Raw genomic sequence first — 18,748 nt, 5'->3', positions numbered from 1 at the left:
TGAAGGAACTCCACCACGGTCACATGACTTCATGTTAGTCTATAAAGGAACTCCACCACGGTCACATGACTTCATGTTAGTCTATAAAGGAACTCCACCACGGTCACGTGACTTCATGTTAGTCTATAAAGGAACTCCACCACGGTCACATGACTTCATGTTAGTCTATAAAGGAACTCCACCACGGTCACGTGACTTCATGTTAGTCTATAAAGGAACTCCACCACGGTCACGTGACTTCACGTTAGTCTATAAAGGAACTCCACCACGGTCACATGACTTCATGTTAGTCTATAAAGGAACTCCACCACGGTCACGTGACTTCACGTTAGTCTATAAAGGAACTCCACCACGGTCACGCGACTTCACGTTAGTCTATAAAGGAACTCCACCACTGTCACATGACTTCATGTTAGTCTATGAAGGAACTCCACCACGGTCACCTGACTTCATGTTAGTCTATAAAGGAACTCCACCACGGTCACGTGACTTCACGTTAGTCTATGAAGGAACTCCACCACGGTCACGTGACTTCATGTTAGTCTATAAAGGAACTCCACCACGGTCACGCGACTTCATGTTAGTCTATAAAGGAACTCCACCACGGTCACGTGACTTCACGTTAGTCTATGAAGGAACTCCACCACGGTCACGTGACTTCATGTTAGTCTATAAAGGAACTCCACCACGGTCACATGACTTCACGTTAGTCTATGAAGGAACTCCACCACGGTCACGTGACTTCATGTTAGTCTATAAAGGAACTCCACCACGGTCACATGACTTCATGTTAGTCTATGAAGGAACTCCACCACGGTCACGTGACTTCACGTTAGTCTATGAAGGAACTCCACCACGGTCACATGACTTCATGTTAGTCTATGAAGGAACTCCACCACGGTCACGTGACTTCATGTTAGTCTATGAAGGAACTCCACCACGGTCACGTGACTTCATGTTAGTCTATAAAGGAACTCCACCACGGTCACGTGACTTCATGTTAGTCTATAAAGGAACTCCACCACGGTCACGTGACTTCACGTTAGTCTATAAAGGAACTCCACCACGGTCACGTGACTTCACGTTAGTCTATAAAGGAACTCCACCACGGTCACGTGACTTCATGTTAGTCTATAAAGGAACTCCACCACGGTCACGTGACTTCACGTTAGTCTATAAAGGAACTCCACCACGGTCACGCGACTTCACGTTAGTCTATAAAGGAACTCCACCACGGTCACGCGACTTCACGTTAGTCTATAAAGGAACTCCACCACGGTCACATGACTTCATGTTAGTCTATGAAGGAACTCCACCACGGTCACGTGACTTCATGTTAGTCTATAAAGGAACTCCACCACGGTCACATGACTTCATGTTAGTCTATAAAGGAACTCCACCACGGTCACATGACTTCATGTTAGTCTATGAAGGAACTCCACCACGGTCACGTGACTTCATGTTAGTCTATAAAGGAACTCCACCACGGTCACATGACTTCATGTTAGTCTATAAAGGAACTCCACCACGGTCACGTGACTTCATGTTAGTCTATAAAGGAACTCCACCACGGTCACGTGACTTCATGTTAGTCTATAAAGGAACTCCACCACGGTCACGTGACTTCACGTTAGTCTATAAAGGAACTCCACCACGGTCACGTGACTTCACGTTAGTCTATAAAGGAACTCCACCACGGTCACGCGACTTCACGTTAGTCTATAAAGGAACTCCACCACGGTCACATGACTTCATGTTAGTCTATGAAGGAACTCCACCACGGTCACGTGACTTCACGTTAGTCTATGAAGGAACTCCACCACGGTCACATGACTTCATGTTAGTCTATAAAGGAACTCCACCACGGTCATGTGACTTCACGTTAGTCTATAAAGGAACTCCACCACGGTCACGTGACTTCATGTTAGTCTATAAAGGAACTCCACCACGGTCACGTGACTTCACGTTAGTCTATGAAGGAACTCCACCACGGTCACGCGACTTCACGTTAGTCTATGAAGGAACTCCACCACGGTCACATGACTTCATGTTAGTCTATAAAGGAACTCCACCACGGTCACGTGACTTCATGTTAGTCTATGAAGGAACTCCACCACGGTCACGCGACTTCACGTTAGTCTATAAAGGAACTCCACCACGGTCACGTGACTTCACGTTAGTCTATGAAGGAACTCCACCACGGTCACGCGACTTCACGTTAGTCTATGAAGGAACTCCACCACGGTCATGTGACTTCATGTTAGTCTATGAAGGAACTCCACCACGGTCACGTGACTTCATGTTAGTCTATGAAGGAACTCCACCACGGTCATGTGACTTCATGTTAGTCTATGAAGGAACTCCACCACGGTCACGCGACTTCACGTTAGTCTATGAAGGAACTCCACCACGGTCACATGACTTCACGTTAGTCTATAAAGGAACTCCACCACGGTCACGTGACTTCACGTTAGTCTATAAAGGAACTCCACCACGGTCACGTGACTTCACGTTAGTCTATAAAGGAACTCCACCACGGTCACGTGACTTCACGTCTCCACTAAATCTGCTAATAACGACCTCTAACACGGTGAAGTGCAAAGAAATTCTGGTCCGAAACGTAATACCAAGTCGGGCGTCGTAAACAAACGTGACGTCAAAGAAACATGGTGGCTCTCACGGTGAAATACCGTATTTTTCTAAAAACAATGTGCTAAAAACAATGTTGTAACTTTTGTTCGTGCTTCTTTGTGCTGCTAGTTCACTAGTTTCTGAAAAATGTCTTGAATTAGATTTTCTGAAATATTTCCCCACCGAAATCTGTAGTTGGTTAAAGTTTAAAAATCTTTAAAAAAATGTAAAGATGGTTACTCAATGAACTGTTTCTCTTGGTTAATGGTTGTAGATCGTCTGTAGAAGCTCAGAGATCTATCATAGAAACATCAGATAGCTTCAGGCGGCCGAATTTTCCTGCTTGTAAGTGAACGCAGCATCAACTAAACACCTGATTTCCGACATCTGAACCAGAAACACACTGACTTCAAACAGGAAGTGCAATAGAGTCATGCCTGCTTTCAAGGATTAAAGGTGTTCTTACCGTCCAGGTGGCGGACTTCGCTGTGCTGGACTGCTGGAAGGACACGTCGAAGGCGTGCGTCCCGGCGTAGTCGGTGTTGGACGGGATGGCCGGCGATGGGGAGAGGGCGTCGAAGGTGGAGCTGGGCTGGGCGTAGGGCGACGGGGCGGTCACGTTCTGGGCGTGGTCGTTGTTGTACGGGCTGGTGGACGTGGAGCCGCCGTTCTGGATGCTCTGGTCCATGCTGTTCAGGAGCCCCAGGTTGGTGTACTGAGACTGGAGAAGACGAGAAGGACGGACGGAGAATTATTTAAAGTGAAAAACTTTGATCTTTAGGGCTAAAAACACTGTGATACACGGCGCTGGATAGTTGTTGTGCAGTTCTCTTTGTATACATATTTGTCCCTAACAAATAAACATGGAATAAAAAAACTTAATGCAACAAAGTTTCATCTAAATCAAGACTGACCTTTAAATAAACATGTTGAAGGTTTTTAGTTTGGGGCCCTAAACGCACTGAAAGTGAACCAAAAGAACTCGTGAAACTATGAACAAAAACAAAGCTCCAAGTCTTTCCTGGTGTTGCGTTCAAGGTCCAACAAGACATTTGATTACAGTTTTAGTTTTTTCACCACGATACAGCTGGTAAATCACCACATAATACTATATAGTATCCACATAATACTATATACTATACTATATATATATATATATAGTATAGTATATAGTATTATGTGGTGATATATATATATATATGCATTTGAAGGATGAAAGTGTCTCAGAAGAGGAAACACGGTTCAAACTAGTTATTTATTTACTTCTTTATTCTGTCAGCATGAATGAAAAGAAGGAAAGTAGAACCAGAGGTGACAGCGTTTTCTGTTTGACGGTATTTTCCCGTATATGTGAGGAGTCAGCCCCCCCCCCCCCCCCCCCCCCCCACTACCTGATGTAGGTGACAGGCACCAATTATCAATGTAAAATTATCACTATAAAGACAGACAGCAGCATTAAAGCCTCTGGAGGTCTGAATGAAAGAGGAGAGCACCTGAACTCATCACGTCTTCATGTTTAATTGAGTGGAAGTGGGATTTATCAGCTTTCTCTTCGTCTCCTTTCATCAGATCTGATTCCACTTTAGCTGCTTTTAAGAGTTCCTCCTGTTGAGAGGCGACGGTGTGTTCAGGGACACGCCGTAAATCAGACTGTTTGAATTCTATCATTTTAAAGTCACTAAAATGAACGAAGAGTCTGAAGATAAAATATTATTATTTAAGAGATCTCTGATGAATGAATGAATTATTATTCATGAATATCCTCAGGTCTCCTGATCAAAATGATGGGGGTCACATAGACCACGTTGTTGGGGGGTCACATAGACCACGTTGTTGGGGGGTCACATAGACCACGTTGTTGGGGGGTCACATAGACCACGTTGTTGGGGGGTCACACAGCCTCTCTGGTTGAATCCCGAGAGGCCTGGAGGGTCTCTGGAGCTCCGTGTTTGGCCTCCACAGAGGAGCACCACGGGGACTGATGAGTGACAACAGGGTCGGGGGTGTAGGTGGGTCTGGGTGGGTCTGGGTGGGGGTCTATCTACACCTTTATCCCTGCTGGGGAGGGCAGCGGAGGTGATCGTATCTACATCAACACACCATTAAAGCAATTAGGATCCAGGACTAAACAGCAGCGGCTCCCAGGAGACTGGAGGGGGGGGGGGGGGGGGGGGGGAACCCGACACCACTTAAAGACCCCCCCCCCCCCCCCCCCCCAACAACTTAAAAGACAGGGACCTGACACACCTGCTATCTGCAACCTGCAATCTATCAGCGCTCGGCTTTAGACGTCACTCAGTAAAAAACAAGAGACAGAGGAAGAAAAACTAAAGACGGAACGGCACGAAAATCACATGAAAATACCGTAAAACCTCACAGAGACAAATTAAAAAGTTCAATTCAAATGATGCAAAATAAAATGTCCGAAAATCACAGAAGTTCAATGGTGCTGAAAAAAAACAAGCTGAGTTCTTTTTATCGTGGAAATAAACCCGCTGATTGTTTTTATAATATAATTAGATTAATTATTATTATTATTATCTTTACTATTTATAGTTAGAATAGAAAATCCTTCTTCGTCAATGAATCACTGAATCACGTCGTTATTTAACTGAATCATTTAAATAAACAGTCGAAGCTTTTCATTCTTTACAGTTTGACTTTATATCTTTTCCGCGAAAGGAACAAAAACTTGGAACCGCAGAAAAAATCAAAACCGTCCGAAGTCAAAGAACAAATAAATCAGATCCACTGACTCAGGTCCAGAGGGACGCTCTGGATCCAGGTTCTCCAGGTTCTCCAGGTTCTCCAGGTTCTCCAGGATCCCGTAAACACAAATCATTCTACTTAATTTAAACACTTTCTTCTCCTCAATCAGCACCAAAGACCTGCTTTAACCCCGAATCGTTTCCAGAATTAAAACAGAAGCAGAATAAAAATCCGAGGCCTCTATTTGAGGCGGGACGCGGGTCCCGGGGTGGGGGGGGGGCCTTCTGGGTCCTGGTCTTACCTCGCTGTAGGACGTGGTGCTGGGCCCGGTCTCCAGGTACAACATGTTGGCGCTGAGGTTGAGCAGAGCTGCTGCTGTTTGCTCCACTGGCTCCAGGATTCCACAGATCTCTTCCTCTCACTGTGAAGGATCGACGTGGTCTACGGTCTACGACGTGGTCTACGGTCTACGGTCTACGATGTGGTCTATGGACGCAGGAGAGGACTAGCAGGAGCTTCTATAGGAATCTATGGGGAGGACATATATACCTGGAGGAGAGGGGGAGGGGTCTAAGGAGCTATACCTGAGTCCACACCCTTCTGCAGGAGAAGACAGAGAAGACAGCAGGCCTCCTCCTCCTCCTCCTCCTCCTCCTCCTCCTCCTCCTCCTCCTCCTCCTCCTCCTCCTTTCACTCGGCTTGTATTTATTTTGTTTTCTTTCTCTTTGCGACGATTCAGATGCAAACGACTAAAACAATCATGCTGCAGCGCTGAGCTCTCATCATGGGAAGTTAATTTCTCCAGATGAATGAACATCTATCAGATTAACTCCAGAGAGAGAAGCAGCCATGAGCACACTGCAGGCTAGCTGCTAGCTGCTGCAGCTAGTTAGCATAAGAATGCTAATGTGCTATCAGAGATGAATGATGTCGTTCTGTGTGACGGTGATCAGCTGATCTTCATCAACACTTTGTTACATTCAGAGAACAGCTGACATGTTGCTGATGCGTCTCCATCAACACGTCTTCATGTGTTAAAGTGAAAGTAGATGTTAGATGTTCTTCATGGAGGAACCTGAACGCACCACGAGCTCCAAACACACAGTGATGTGACCACACCCTGTGAGGCCCTGAAGGGCCCTTCAGGGCCCCGAAGGGTCAGATGATCAACACTAAACTTTAAAGAGGCTCCTGAGGAGCAGTGATTAGTTCATTATGTTAAAACTACACGAGAGAGGGTCAGAGCAGCGGAGGGGAGGCTGTCTGTCTGTCTGTCTGTCTGTCTGTCTGTCTGTCTGTCTGTCTCACTGTCTGTCTGTCTGTCTGTCTGTCTTTCTGTCTGTCCTCAAGCAGGACAGACAGACAGAAGCTTCTTAGAATGCATGAATCGTTTGACCAGAGTCCACCAAAAGACCTGAAGACCTGAAGAGGATTTACTAAAGTTGTTCCCTTCAGAGAGACTGATTATTTAGGATCAAGTGTCAGGATTCAAGACCAGACAGACAGACAGACAGACAGACAGACAGGCAGCATCACTTGGGTGGTAATCCTTAAACTCCTGAACTGCTGCTATTATAATGTTCTTAAGCTGCTTTAAGTTAAACTCTTTAACCTTCTGGATATTACATTTCAACAGAAACGTCTTAAAGGGAACGATGTGAACGAACCTTCAGCACATAGAGAGGAGTGAACGTGTGAGGTTTGGTGTATTAAGAGCTGCTGAAGATTCATCATCAGAGTCTGAGAACAAACTCATTGAGAGAAAACGTCCTTTAAAGAGACGTTTAGTTCATTCCAGACGTTTAGAGACTCTACAGGTGAATAAAACATGAACTCATAGATTCACCATGAAGCTTCACCACTTCATCACTCACACTAAGAGGAGGAGTTACTGAGTTACACGTTCACTGACATGTGATGTTTAAATATGCAAATGAGGCATTATGTGATGGTGACTGTTGGTGAATTTAGGAGAAATCTACAGACGTAAACAGACAAAGTATAAAATAAATGTTTTATTTCCTCTAGTCTGAAAGAAGACGAGTTAAGGAGGAAAAATCTCGACCCTGGATTCACATTTAACATTTAACTTGATGTTTTTAGTACTTTTTCACAATCCATGTAAACACAGTTTTCTTTACAGTTTTATAATGTTACCCTGGGGGATACTTTGTTTAATACTTAAATGAATACGTGTTGAAGTCTAAAACAAGAATAAAATAAAGAAGATAAAAACACAGACATTAAAAACATACACACTGGAGTAAAAAGATTCTGGAGGTTTTTCTCTTCTTCTGTTTGATGGCAGGTTGATCACTGAAGATCTCTCTTTCAGACAAATGCCCGAAGATATTTAGAGCAGTAAAAAGTAAAGTAAACCATAACATCAAAAAGAGGAGTAAAGTCTTTATTTAGATCATTGTAAAGAGGAATTATCAATTTATTCAGAGCTTTAAAAAGAGAAGTAAATGATTTATTTAGAGCCTTAAAAAGAGAAATAAAAGATTTATTTAGAGCCTTTAAAAGAGAAGTAAATGATTTATTTAGAGCCTTAAAAAGAGAAATAAAAGATTTATTTAGAGCCTTTAAAAGAGAAATAAATGATTTATTTAGAGCCTTAAAATGAGAAATAAATGATTTATTTAGAGCCTTAAAAAGAGAAATAAAAGATTTATTTAGAGCCTTTAAAAGAGAAATAAAATATTTATTTAGAGCCTTAAAAAGAGAAATAAATGATTTATTTAGAGCCTTTAAAAGAGAAATAAAAGATTTATTTAGAGCCTTTAAAAGAGAAATAAATGATTTATTTAGAGCCTTAAAAAGAGAAATAAATGATTTATTTAGAGCCTTTAAAAGAGAAATAAATGATTTATTTAGAGCCTTAAAAAGAGAAATAAATGATTTATTTAGAGCCTTTAAAAGAGAAATAAATGATTTATTTAGAGCCTTTAAAAGAGAAATAAATGATTTATTTAGAGCCTTTAAAAGAAAAATATATTATTTAATTAGAGCCTTTAAAAGAGAAATAAAAGATTTATTTAGAGCCTTAAAAAGAGAAATAAATGATTTATTTAGAGCCTTTAAAAGAGAAATAAATGATTTATTTAGAGCCTTTAAAAGAAAAGTAAATGATTTATTTAGAGCCTTAAAAAGAGAAATAAAATATTTATTTAGAGCCTTTAAAAGAGAAATAAAATATTTATTTAGAGCCTTAAAAAGAGAAGTAAATGATTTATTTAGAGCCTTTAAAAGAGAAGTAAATGATTTATTCAGAGCTTTAAAAAGAGAAGTAAATGATTTATTTAGAGCCTTAAAAAGAGAAATAAAAGATTTATTTAGAGCCTTTAAAAGAGAAGTAAATGATTTATTTAGAGCCTTAAAAAGAGAAATAAAAGATTTATTTAGAGCCTTTAAAAGAGAAATAAATGATTTATTTAGAGCCTTTAAAAGAGAAATAAATGATTTATTTAGAGCCTTTAAAAGAGAAATAAATGATTTATTTAGAGCCTTTAAAAGAAAAGTAAATGATTTATTTAGAGCCTTAAAAAGAGAAATAAAATATTTATTTAGAGCCTTTAAAAGAGAAATAAAATATTTATTTAGAGCCTTAAAAAGAGAAATAAATGATTTATTTAGAGCCTTTAAAAGAGAAATAAAAGATTTATTTAGAGCCTTTAAAAGAGAAATAAAAGATTTATTTAGAGCCTTAAAAAGAGAAATAAATGATTTATTTAGAGCCTTTAAAAGAGAAATAAATGATTTATTTAGAGCCTTTAAAAGAAAAATATATTATTTAATTAGAGCCTTTAAAAGAGAAATAAAAGATTTATTTAGAGCCTTAAAAAGAGAAATAAATGATTTATTTAGAGCCTTTAAAAGAGAAATAAATGATTTATTTAGAGCCTTAAAAAGAGAAGTAAATGATTTATTTAGAGCCTTAAAAAGAGAAATAAATGATTTATTTAGAGCCTTTAAAAGATAAATGAATGATTTATTGAGAGCCTTTAAAAGAGAAATGAATGATTTATTTAGAGCCTTAAAAATGAAATGAATGAGTTATTTAGAGCCTTAAAAATGAAATGAATGAGTTATTTAGAGCCTTAAAAATGAAATGAATGAGTTATTTAGAGCCTTAAAAAGAGGAATAAATGAGTTATTTAGAGCCTTAAAAAGAGGAATAAAATAATTGATCAAAATCACTGGTGACCCCCAAAATAACTTATTAATGTTAATGTTTAATGACTTTAGATCAAATACAGAATGTTACTCAACAATAATACAAGTCAATATTAAAGTCCTGCTGCTTTTTAAAACTAGAGATCTGTCTACAGCTCCTTAAAATGTATCCACCTAGAAATATATCTATAAAAAGAAGAAGAAGAAAACATGGAATATTTGCTCCACATGTTTCAGATTCTTCAGCTTTACACTGAAAAAACATTAAATCAACAATATATAAATCTCAATATATATTCTTGTTTTCTCTGTATTTTTCTGGTAGTTTCCATGTTGATGATTTATGTGATTTATGATCTATATCTGATGTCATATCTGATATATTGATGCTCTGACCCATCAGCTCTGCTCTGATTGGTCCAACCTGACTGTCAATCACCAATCATGACCGATCACAATCAGCTGAGTGAAGTGTGTGTGTGTGTGTATGAGTGTGTGTGTCTGTATGAATACAGCTTGTTCTGCTGTGTGATGATGAATGATGTAGAGCAGTACAAAGAGGATTCTCTGGGGTCAAACAGTAAACTCTTCTGTGCCGTTGACTCTCTGAATGATTCCGCTGCAGAGAATCCAAACAGAAAGCATCGATCGCTGTGTGTTGACTGAGCTCAGCTGATCACTTTATCTGGCTGTGAGATCAGCTGTTTGGGGGATATAGTGTTTCTGCCTCTATTTCAGCTGCATTCCTGCATGTTATTCTACCCCCCCCCCCCCCACAGAGAGGGTCCTACTGATAGATGAGAGCTGAGGCTCTGCAGCACTGAGCAGGTGCTGCGTTCAACAGCTGCCCTGCAGCCACAGAAAGAAAAAGGAATTTCAGATTAAACATAAACCCTCCACAATACAAAGCAGCCCCTCAGGGAGCTGCTTCCTAATGACTCATGAAGGAGGCACACCTCCACCTGGGTGGAGCGGGGGGGTTGATTCGGCCCCCCCCTCTGTTCATCAACTCTAATGATGGTGAAAGGCAGCGAGCGCTTTGCTGCCCGAGCTGCTGCTGGCGTGCCAATCAGAGGCACGCCCCTCTGAAGGGGGGGGGAATTAATCACCGGGTTCAAGGGAGCACTCCCCCCCCCTCCCCCCCCCCTCCCCCCCCCTCCCCCCAGGGTAACATTTGTATTTTTTCCTCTCTGGATGGACAGCAGCATTCCTTTAGTGGGAGGAGACGTCTGTCAGAGCAGAACGTCTGAAAGAGACGGAACATTTGAAACTACAAAGGTTCACTGAACTACTAAAACCTCCAACACAACCACAGTTCACCGGACTACAACGCTCAGATAAACTACCCAGTTATGGTTTCCATGTGTAACACAGGACTCTCACCCAGGAGACCGCTCTTCATGTTCTGCTTGAAACATGAAGATACAAACAACAAAACAAAATGTTCTTTCACTGAACCAAGAAGTTGTGTTTCTGACACCTGAACGTGATCGAGAATCACGTCATCTTCAGTCACGTGAGCGGCTGACAGTCTCTCCACGTATCAAACAGATTATCTGCTGAAAACTCCGGCGCTCAGAAGGAAAATGAGTTTACTGCTGGATGAAAGTGACCTCAGACACGTTTATTAATCAGCCACAACATGTGACTTTTAGAATTAAGAACATGTATTGATCAATAGAAATATGAACTAAAGAGAGATTACCGGTTGTACAGCACATCACACGTTAAATATTCCTCTGGTCTGGTGGGAGCTGCAGGTTCTGCAGCAGTGAGAAGGTTTCAGAGAGTTTTTCTGAGGCAGCAGAGCGACGTACTCACATCCAGCGGGTCGTCCGGCTCGTGCATCGTGATGCAGTCCATGCTGATCTGGATGCTGTTTGCTGCAGAGCCGTCGGCCGCTCCGTCTCTGAAGTTCAGCTCAATGGGCTGCACTGAATGAATGGAGGATCTGAAACACAGTCCACATCGGTACATGTTTAAAGGCTGTGCTGTGTGTGTGTTAGCGATGTTAGCTGTAGCATTCTTCACTCACTGGTCCAGCAGCTCAAACAGCTGGTTGAAGACGTCCTGGCTGAAGAGGTCGCTGGTCTGAGCCGGCTGGTTCTGGGACACGGTGGAGAGGAAGGAGCTCTCTCTGCAGGACAGATGAGACGAAGCGTCCCTGAGTCTGCAGCGAGACACCAAACCACCGCATTCATTTTACCAACAGGACTTTCACCCAGAAGACCAGGGTTCATGTCCCGACCACGTCTTTTACTTCCTGCTTTAGGACCAACACCATGTTTCTCCTAAACGTCACTAACGGAGCGACGGAACATCACGTTAGACAAAGTATCATAAGTTAAGTTATTTAGATAGTTAGTTGGTTAGTTGGTTAGTTAGTCATTGGTTAGTTGGTTAGTTGGTTAGTTAGTCATTGGTTGGTTGGTTGGTTGGTTAGTTAGTTAGTTGTTCAGTTTTTCCAGTAGGAAACACGTCTGAAAGTCACAAACCCGTCCTTTAGTCTTCTTATTTAAATACTTTCAGTCTTCAGACCTTCAAACACAGAGTTTGTGTTTTTCAAAATGTTTCTAAAGTTCATTCAATAAAAATCGTTTGCACAGAAACGCTGAACGCTGAGTCTGATACGTTTCATTCTTCTATCGGTAGTGAAACGTCACAAAACCAGAAGAAACTGAATGAAGTTCATCACGACTGTCTAATCGTTCTACATCATGTGTGTTATAGCCATCCTCCTACGGTGGCTCAGAGAGGTCAAACATCACGTGTGTTATTCATGGCACCATTCAAACAGGACTCCTTTACATGTTATTAATATACATATTATAGAATAAGGTCCCAGGTGGTCCACCTGCAGGGGCGGGACTTCACCTCCCTGTTGGCAATTTAAAAACAGAAGAAGTATTTTAATAGGTAGTTTTAAAAGTTGCCACGTCAGCACATTCAGCTGGGCTGAGATGTGGCCACCCAGCTGGAGGAGGAGGAAGAGGAGGAGGAGGAGGAGTCCTGCTAGCAGCCATTCATGAAGAGCACCTCCATTGTGCAGGAGTCAGGCTGCATAATACAGAATATTTGTCCAACACAGAAAGGTGATTCTGCAGCGAGGCTCTTTGACCCGCTCCCCTGAAACCAGACACCTGCTGCTATTGTTCCCGCTGAAGTGGCGCACGCTGCAGTCGGAGGTGGAATTCCCCCGTCGCTCCACATGAGACACGGCTGCAGCTCCTGGTATGTGAGCAGCATCTGAAGCTGCCACTATTCTGGGCTCTGGAATTCCCCCTCCTCTGTGTGATGACTGATATTAATACCTGACTTACAAACACAGGCATATCTAATGAAGTTATGTAGCAGGAAGTCAGGAGGGAGTGTCACTTCTGAACATGTTAAATATTTAGTTAACAAAGCCCCAAAAAAACCATAGAAACAGAAGCTGCAGCAGATGAAACATAAAGAAGACATTTAGAAGCTTTGACTTCTTCAGAAGAGCAACGATGCAAAATACTGAGAATCAAAGCGCTCATAAAATGTTTTCTTTCGTTCAGGTGAGCAGCTCGTTAGACGTGAAGAATCAAAGAATACATTTAAATTCTTTGAGATAAAAGCGAAGCAATCGATGAATAGCATCATATAAAACAGAAACATTTAAATCGACTGCTTCAAAGGTCCTCAGAGCCAAAATAATGTTAAATACTAGAACAATAGAACGTGTCTGTTAGAACAATAGAACGTGTGTTAGAACAATATGACGTGTGTTAGAACAATAGAACGTGTGTGTTAGAACAATACAACGTGTGTGTTAGAACAATACAACGTGTGTTAGAACAATATAACGTGTGTTAGAACAATACAACGTGTGTTAGAACAATAGAACGTGTGTGTTAGAACAATACAAAGTGTGTGTTAGAACAATAGAACGTGTGTGTTAGAACAATAGAACGTGTGTGTTAGAACAATACAACGTGTGTGTTAGAACAATAGAACGTGTCTGTTAGAACAATACAACGTGTGTTAGAACAATATAACGTGTGTTAGAACAATAGAACGTGTGTGTTAGAACAATACAAAGTGTGTGTTAGAACAATAGAACGTGTGTGTTAGAACAATACAACGTGTGTGTTAGAACAATAGAACGTGTCTGTTAGAACAATACAACGTGTGTTAGAACAATATAACGTGTGTTAGAACAATAGAACGTGTGTGTTAGAACAATACAAAGTGTGTGTTAGAACAATAGAACGTGTGTGTTAGAACAATAGAACGTGTGTGTTAGAACAATACAACGTGTGTTAGAACAATATAACGTGTCTGTTAGAACAATACAACGTGTGTTAGAACAATATAACGTGTGTTAGAACAATAGAACGTGTGTGTTAGAACAATACAAAGTGTGTGTTAGAACAATAGAACGTGTGTGTTAGAACAATAGAACGTGTGTGTTAGAACAATACAACGTGTGTGTTAGAACAATAGAACGTGTCTGTTAGAACAATAGAACGTGTGTTAGAACAATATAACGTGTGTTAGAACAATAGAACGTGTGTGTTAGAACAATACAAAGTGTGTGTTAGAACAATAGAACGTGTGTGTTAGAACAATACAACGTGTCTGTTAGAACAATATAACGTGTGTTAGAACAATAGAACGTGTGTGTTAGAACAATAGAACGTGTGTGTTAGAACAATACAACGTGTGTGTTAGAACAATAGAACGTGTGTGTTAGAATAATACAACGTGTGTGTTAGAACAATAGAACGTGTGTGCTGGAACAATAGAACGTGTGTTAGAACAATAGAACGTGTGTGCTGGAACAATAGAACGTGTGTGTTAGAACAATAGAACGTGTGTGTTAGAACAATACAACGTGTCTGTTAGAACAATATAACGTGTGTTAGAACAATAGAACGTGTGTGTTAGAACAATAGAACGTGTGTGTTAGAACAATACAACGTGTGTGTTAGAACAATAGAACGTGTGTTTTAGAACAATACAATGTGTGTGTTAGAACAATAGAACGTGTGTGCTGGAACAATAGAACATGTGTTAGAACAATAGAACGTGTGTGCTGGAACAATAGAACGTGTGTGTTAGAACAATACGTGTGTGTTAGAACAATAGAACGTGTGTGCTGGAACAATAGAACGTGTGTTAGAACAATAGAACGTGTGTGTTGGAACAATAGAACGTGTGTTAGAACAATATAACGTGTCTGTTAGAACAATAGAATGTGTGTTAGAACAATATAACGTGTGTTAGAACAATAGAACGTGTGTTAGAACAATATAACGTGTGTGTTAGAATAATAGAACGTGTGTGTTAGAACAATAGAACGTGTGTTAGAACAATAGAACGTGTGTTAGAACAATAGAACGTGTGTTAGAACAATATAACGTGTGTGTTAGAATAATAGAACGTGTGTGTTAGAACAATAGAACGTGTGTTAGAACAATAGAACGTGTGTTAGAACAATAGAACGTGTGTTAGAACAATAGAACGTGTAACAGATGAGAAAATAACAAATGTAGCTAGTTTAAGGCAACAATGAATAAATATGTCTTTATAATATTCTTTTATCTTCTGGAGGTGCTCCTCCTCTTCCTCCTCCTCTTCCTCCTCCTCCTCTTCCTCCTCCTCCTCTTCCTCCTCCTCCTCCTCCTCTTCCTCCTCCTCCTCTTCCTCCTCCTCCTCTTGCTCCTCCTCTGCCTCACTTAAGCCTCCTTTGATTTGAGCTTTAGCTTTAAAACGCCGACCTCGTTAACTTTTCCTGATGTCTGATATTATATTATATTATATATAATATTATAAGTTTCTCCGTCTGCATCGTCAGCTCTGGGAAGTTTAATAAACGTATTAGATTATTAATATTAGAGTTTAAAGACGCATCAAACAGAGAACAAATATAAATATAGAAATACTTTGATATGTGAAGTCTTTGGGGTTTGTTCTGTTTGTGTTTTCTTCTTTTGTGGTGTTTTTAATGTATGAATGCTTTTATTTCTCAGGATAAATATGTGTGTTGTTTGTGTGTCCTTATGATAGACGTCTTGTGTGTTTCTCTCCTCGTCTGCTCTCACAGCTCCTCCTTCAGCCTCCACTGAAAGAAGGAGCAGCGCCTGCAGACGAGGCTCAGGGTCACAGGTCCCCTCTGAACAGGGCGGAGTCATCGTCTCCTTCAGGTCCACGAAAACACAACAAACAACCACTCCGGTTCCTTTAGTCCAGAGACCAGAGACCAGAGACCAGAGACTAGAGTCCAGAGACCAGAGACCTGTCACGGGGCATGGTGGAGGACTCAAGCGCAGACCAGGCAGAGTAGCGTGTAGAAGGTGTTTTAATGAACAATTCAAATCAAACAGCAGACTTACAGGCACAATGGGGCATCCACGGAAGAGACAAGGGAAGAGGGGAGGAAATCCAGCAGGACGGAAAACAGGGCAGGCAGACAGGGAAACCAGTAACAGGACAAGCCGAACGGGCAGGTAGACCTAGCAAGAATCTGGCAAGGAGTGACTGATGGGCAGGAGCTTATGAAGAGGGAAGAACAGGTGAGAAGAGTTGTGCTGATGAGGGGGAAGTGCTTGATTACTAATCAGCGGCAGGTGAAGGGAATAAGCTGAGGGAGTGACTGACAGGTAGAGTGAGGAGGGTAGACAAACACAGAACACAGAGGCAAAGCCTAATCGTGACAAGACCAGAGAGAGACCAGAGTCCAGAGTCCAGAGACCAGAGACTAGAGTCCAGAGACCAGAGACCAGAGTCCAGAGACCAGAGACTAGAGTCCAGAGACCAGAGACTAGAGTCCAGAGTCCAGAGACCAGAGACTAGAGTCCAGAGACCAGAGACCAGAGTCCAGAGACCAGAGACTAGAGTCCAGAGACCAGAGACTAGAGTCCAGAGTCCAGAGACCAGAGACTAGAGTCCAGAGACCAGAGACCAGAGTCCAGAGACCAGAGACCAGAGTCCAGAGACCAGAGACTAGAGTCCAGAGTCCAGAGACCAGAGACTAGAGTCCAGAGACCAGAGACCAGAGTCCAGAGACCAGAGACTAGAGTCCAGAGACCAGAGACTAGAGTCCAGAGTCCAGAGACCAGAGACTAGAGTCCAGAGACCAGAGACCAGAGACCAGAGACCAGATATATACATATATACATATATCTATAGATTGATCATATTGATTGATAAGTTGCTATTTTGTCACATGTGCACAATGTTTATTGAATTATTGAGTTTTCTTATTTCTTAAATGATTTTATTGTCTTTGCTTCATGTTTGTTCAGCGTCGGTGATGAGAGAACATCGGTAAAGCCGCTGCACGCCGTGCTGTTCATCACGTTTATCTGGTGCTGAAGAAGCTCATGATGTGTTCATCACGTCACCATGGCAACATGTTGCACTGGTCACCATGCTGAGTCATGTGTGTGTGTGTGTGTACTTGCTCCCGTGTCCTCTTGATGTCTGGTTGAACTACATGATGGTGTAAAGCATCATAATGATGTGACAGTATTATTAGTACACCATAGAGATCATTACTGATGAACATGATGAAGAACAGAGACAATCACACAACATTCATTTACTGCTGATTATGAATAACACACACACACTGATCCGCCCACACACACATTCACACACATTCAAACTCCTAGTTCTATATGTAATAGATCTATATTATAGAACTGTATTCTAGAAGCGCACACAGCACATCTATCCTCATCAGCATCTCTTCATTGGTATCAGTTAGATGCTCTTTGTTTTGATCTTCTTGGTGAAGAGTTGAGATCCTTCTTGTCTCTAGATCTCATTGGATGATGGTTCCATGAAGCTGCTGCCAGCAGCACTTTTAAAGACGAGTCCTGTGATTGGTCGGGCTGATGAGGCTTAAAATGAGCCGATACATGTTCCAACACTGACGCATCAACGTGTCTGTGACGTGTGGCCGTGCTTCTTGTCTCGCCCTCTCAGCGGCGGAGGTGTTAGATGATGTCATGATGATGGTCTGGAGCTCCTCACATGAGTTCATGATCATCTCCTGCTCGTCACTTCATCTGCATCGTCCTGTTAGAAAATCATGGTTTCTGTGATCGACGCGTCCTCCTTCTGAAGCAGGACGGGCACGCCACCGATCCTGATGACTGAAGTCTGGTTCTAGTCTGGTTCTAGTCTGGTTCTAGTCTGGTTCTACTGAACGAGACCGTTTGAGCGGATCAGCCTTTGAGGAACCGAGATAGCCTGACTTCAACCATCGGGTTCATTTAAGCTGCTAACAGGACATCTGATCCACTTAGTGAACCACGTACGAGGAACGAGGCCCTGGAGAGACATTGAGGATGAAACGCTGTCTCTCTCTCTCTCTCTCTGTCTCTCTCTCTCTCTCTCTCTCTCTCTCTCTCTCTCTCTCTCTCTGTCTCTCTGTCTCTCTGTCTCTCTCTCTCTCTCTCTCTCTCTCTCTCTCTCTCTCTCTCTCTCTCTCTCTCTGTCTCTCTCTCTCTCTGTCTCTCTCTCTCTCTCTCTCTCTGTCTCTCTCTCTCTCTCTCTCTCTCTCTCTCTCTCTCTCTCTCTCTCTCTCTGCATTAAAACATCTTCTGCATCACAACATGCTTTTGCATTAAATGTGTTGATCAGGATCACTTTGTCTCTGATGGCCCTTTATTAACGCTGCCTTACTAATAAAGTATATTACTAGTAATACTACTCAGGACGGAGCTCGTGTTAATGTAGTTAATGTAATCTCTGCTTCATGATTCACACGTTAAAGATGTTAAATCATGAATCACACGTTAAAGATGTTAATTGAACCTCTAATGAATGGAATCATCACTCACCGGTGGAAGGGGAACACATCTGTGTGAGGAGAACTCATGTTCTCACAACTTCTCTTCAGCTGGTCCTCAACAAACATGTGCAACAAACACAGAATACATAAATACATAAAGATGAATAAATATAGAGGTGTGGGAGGCTGCAGAGTGGAGGACGTTTGACGGATGGATGTGACTTCTTCTTCTTCTTCAGGCCTACAGGTGGGAGGAGCCTGTGTGACGTTCCAACCAATCAGCTACAGCTGAGCCACATGTCACTCTCTCCTTCAGTTACTAGGACAGAGATACTCTACCCCCCCCCCCCCCCCCCCCCCAACCCATGTGTGTCACAGATGTCCACACTGAGTCCCTGGTGGCTTCTGTCTGTTGTGTCACATGACTGAAGATCTCTGAATATTTAACAAAAATCACCC

General features: G+C 41.8%; 1 protein-coding gene across 3 annotated transcripts in view; it reads right to left on the bottom strand.

Annotated features, from left to right (window-relative positions):
- tp63 (tumor protein p63) overlaps positions 1 to 18,391 on the bottom strand; it is a 33,145-nt gene extending 14,754 nt beyond the window's left edge. For 2 of the 3 annotated variants that reach the window (XM_079158098.1, XM_079158099.1), the window contains exons 1-2: positions 5,642 to 5,842; positions 3,098 to 3,352 (exon numbers count right to left, since the gene is read on the bottom strand). In XM_079158098.1, coding sequence (XP_079014224.1) covers positions 3,098 to 3,352; positions 5,642 to 5,686 — 300 coding nt within the window. In that variant the 5' untranslated portion in view covers positions 5,687 to 5,842. Of the gene's footprint in view, positions 1 to 3,097; positions 3,353 to 5,641; positions 5,843 to 11,337; positions 11,468 to 11,551; positions 11,687 to 18,338 lie in introns of those variants that run through there. The other variant, XM_079158100.1, reaches the window with a different exon arrangement.
- Positions 18,392 to 18,748: the final 357 nt, after the last annotated feature.

Source organism: Pholis gunnellus (genome assembly GCF_910591455.1).
Source record: "Pholis gunnellus genome assembly, chromosome: 4".
Classification (NCBI taxonomy): domain Eukaryota; kingdom Metazoa; phylum Chordata; class Actinopteri; order Perciformes; family Pholidae; genus Pholis; species Pholis gunnellus.
This window is presented reverse-complemented; position numbering and strand designations above follow the sequence as displayed.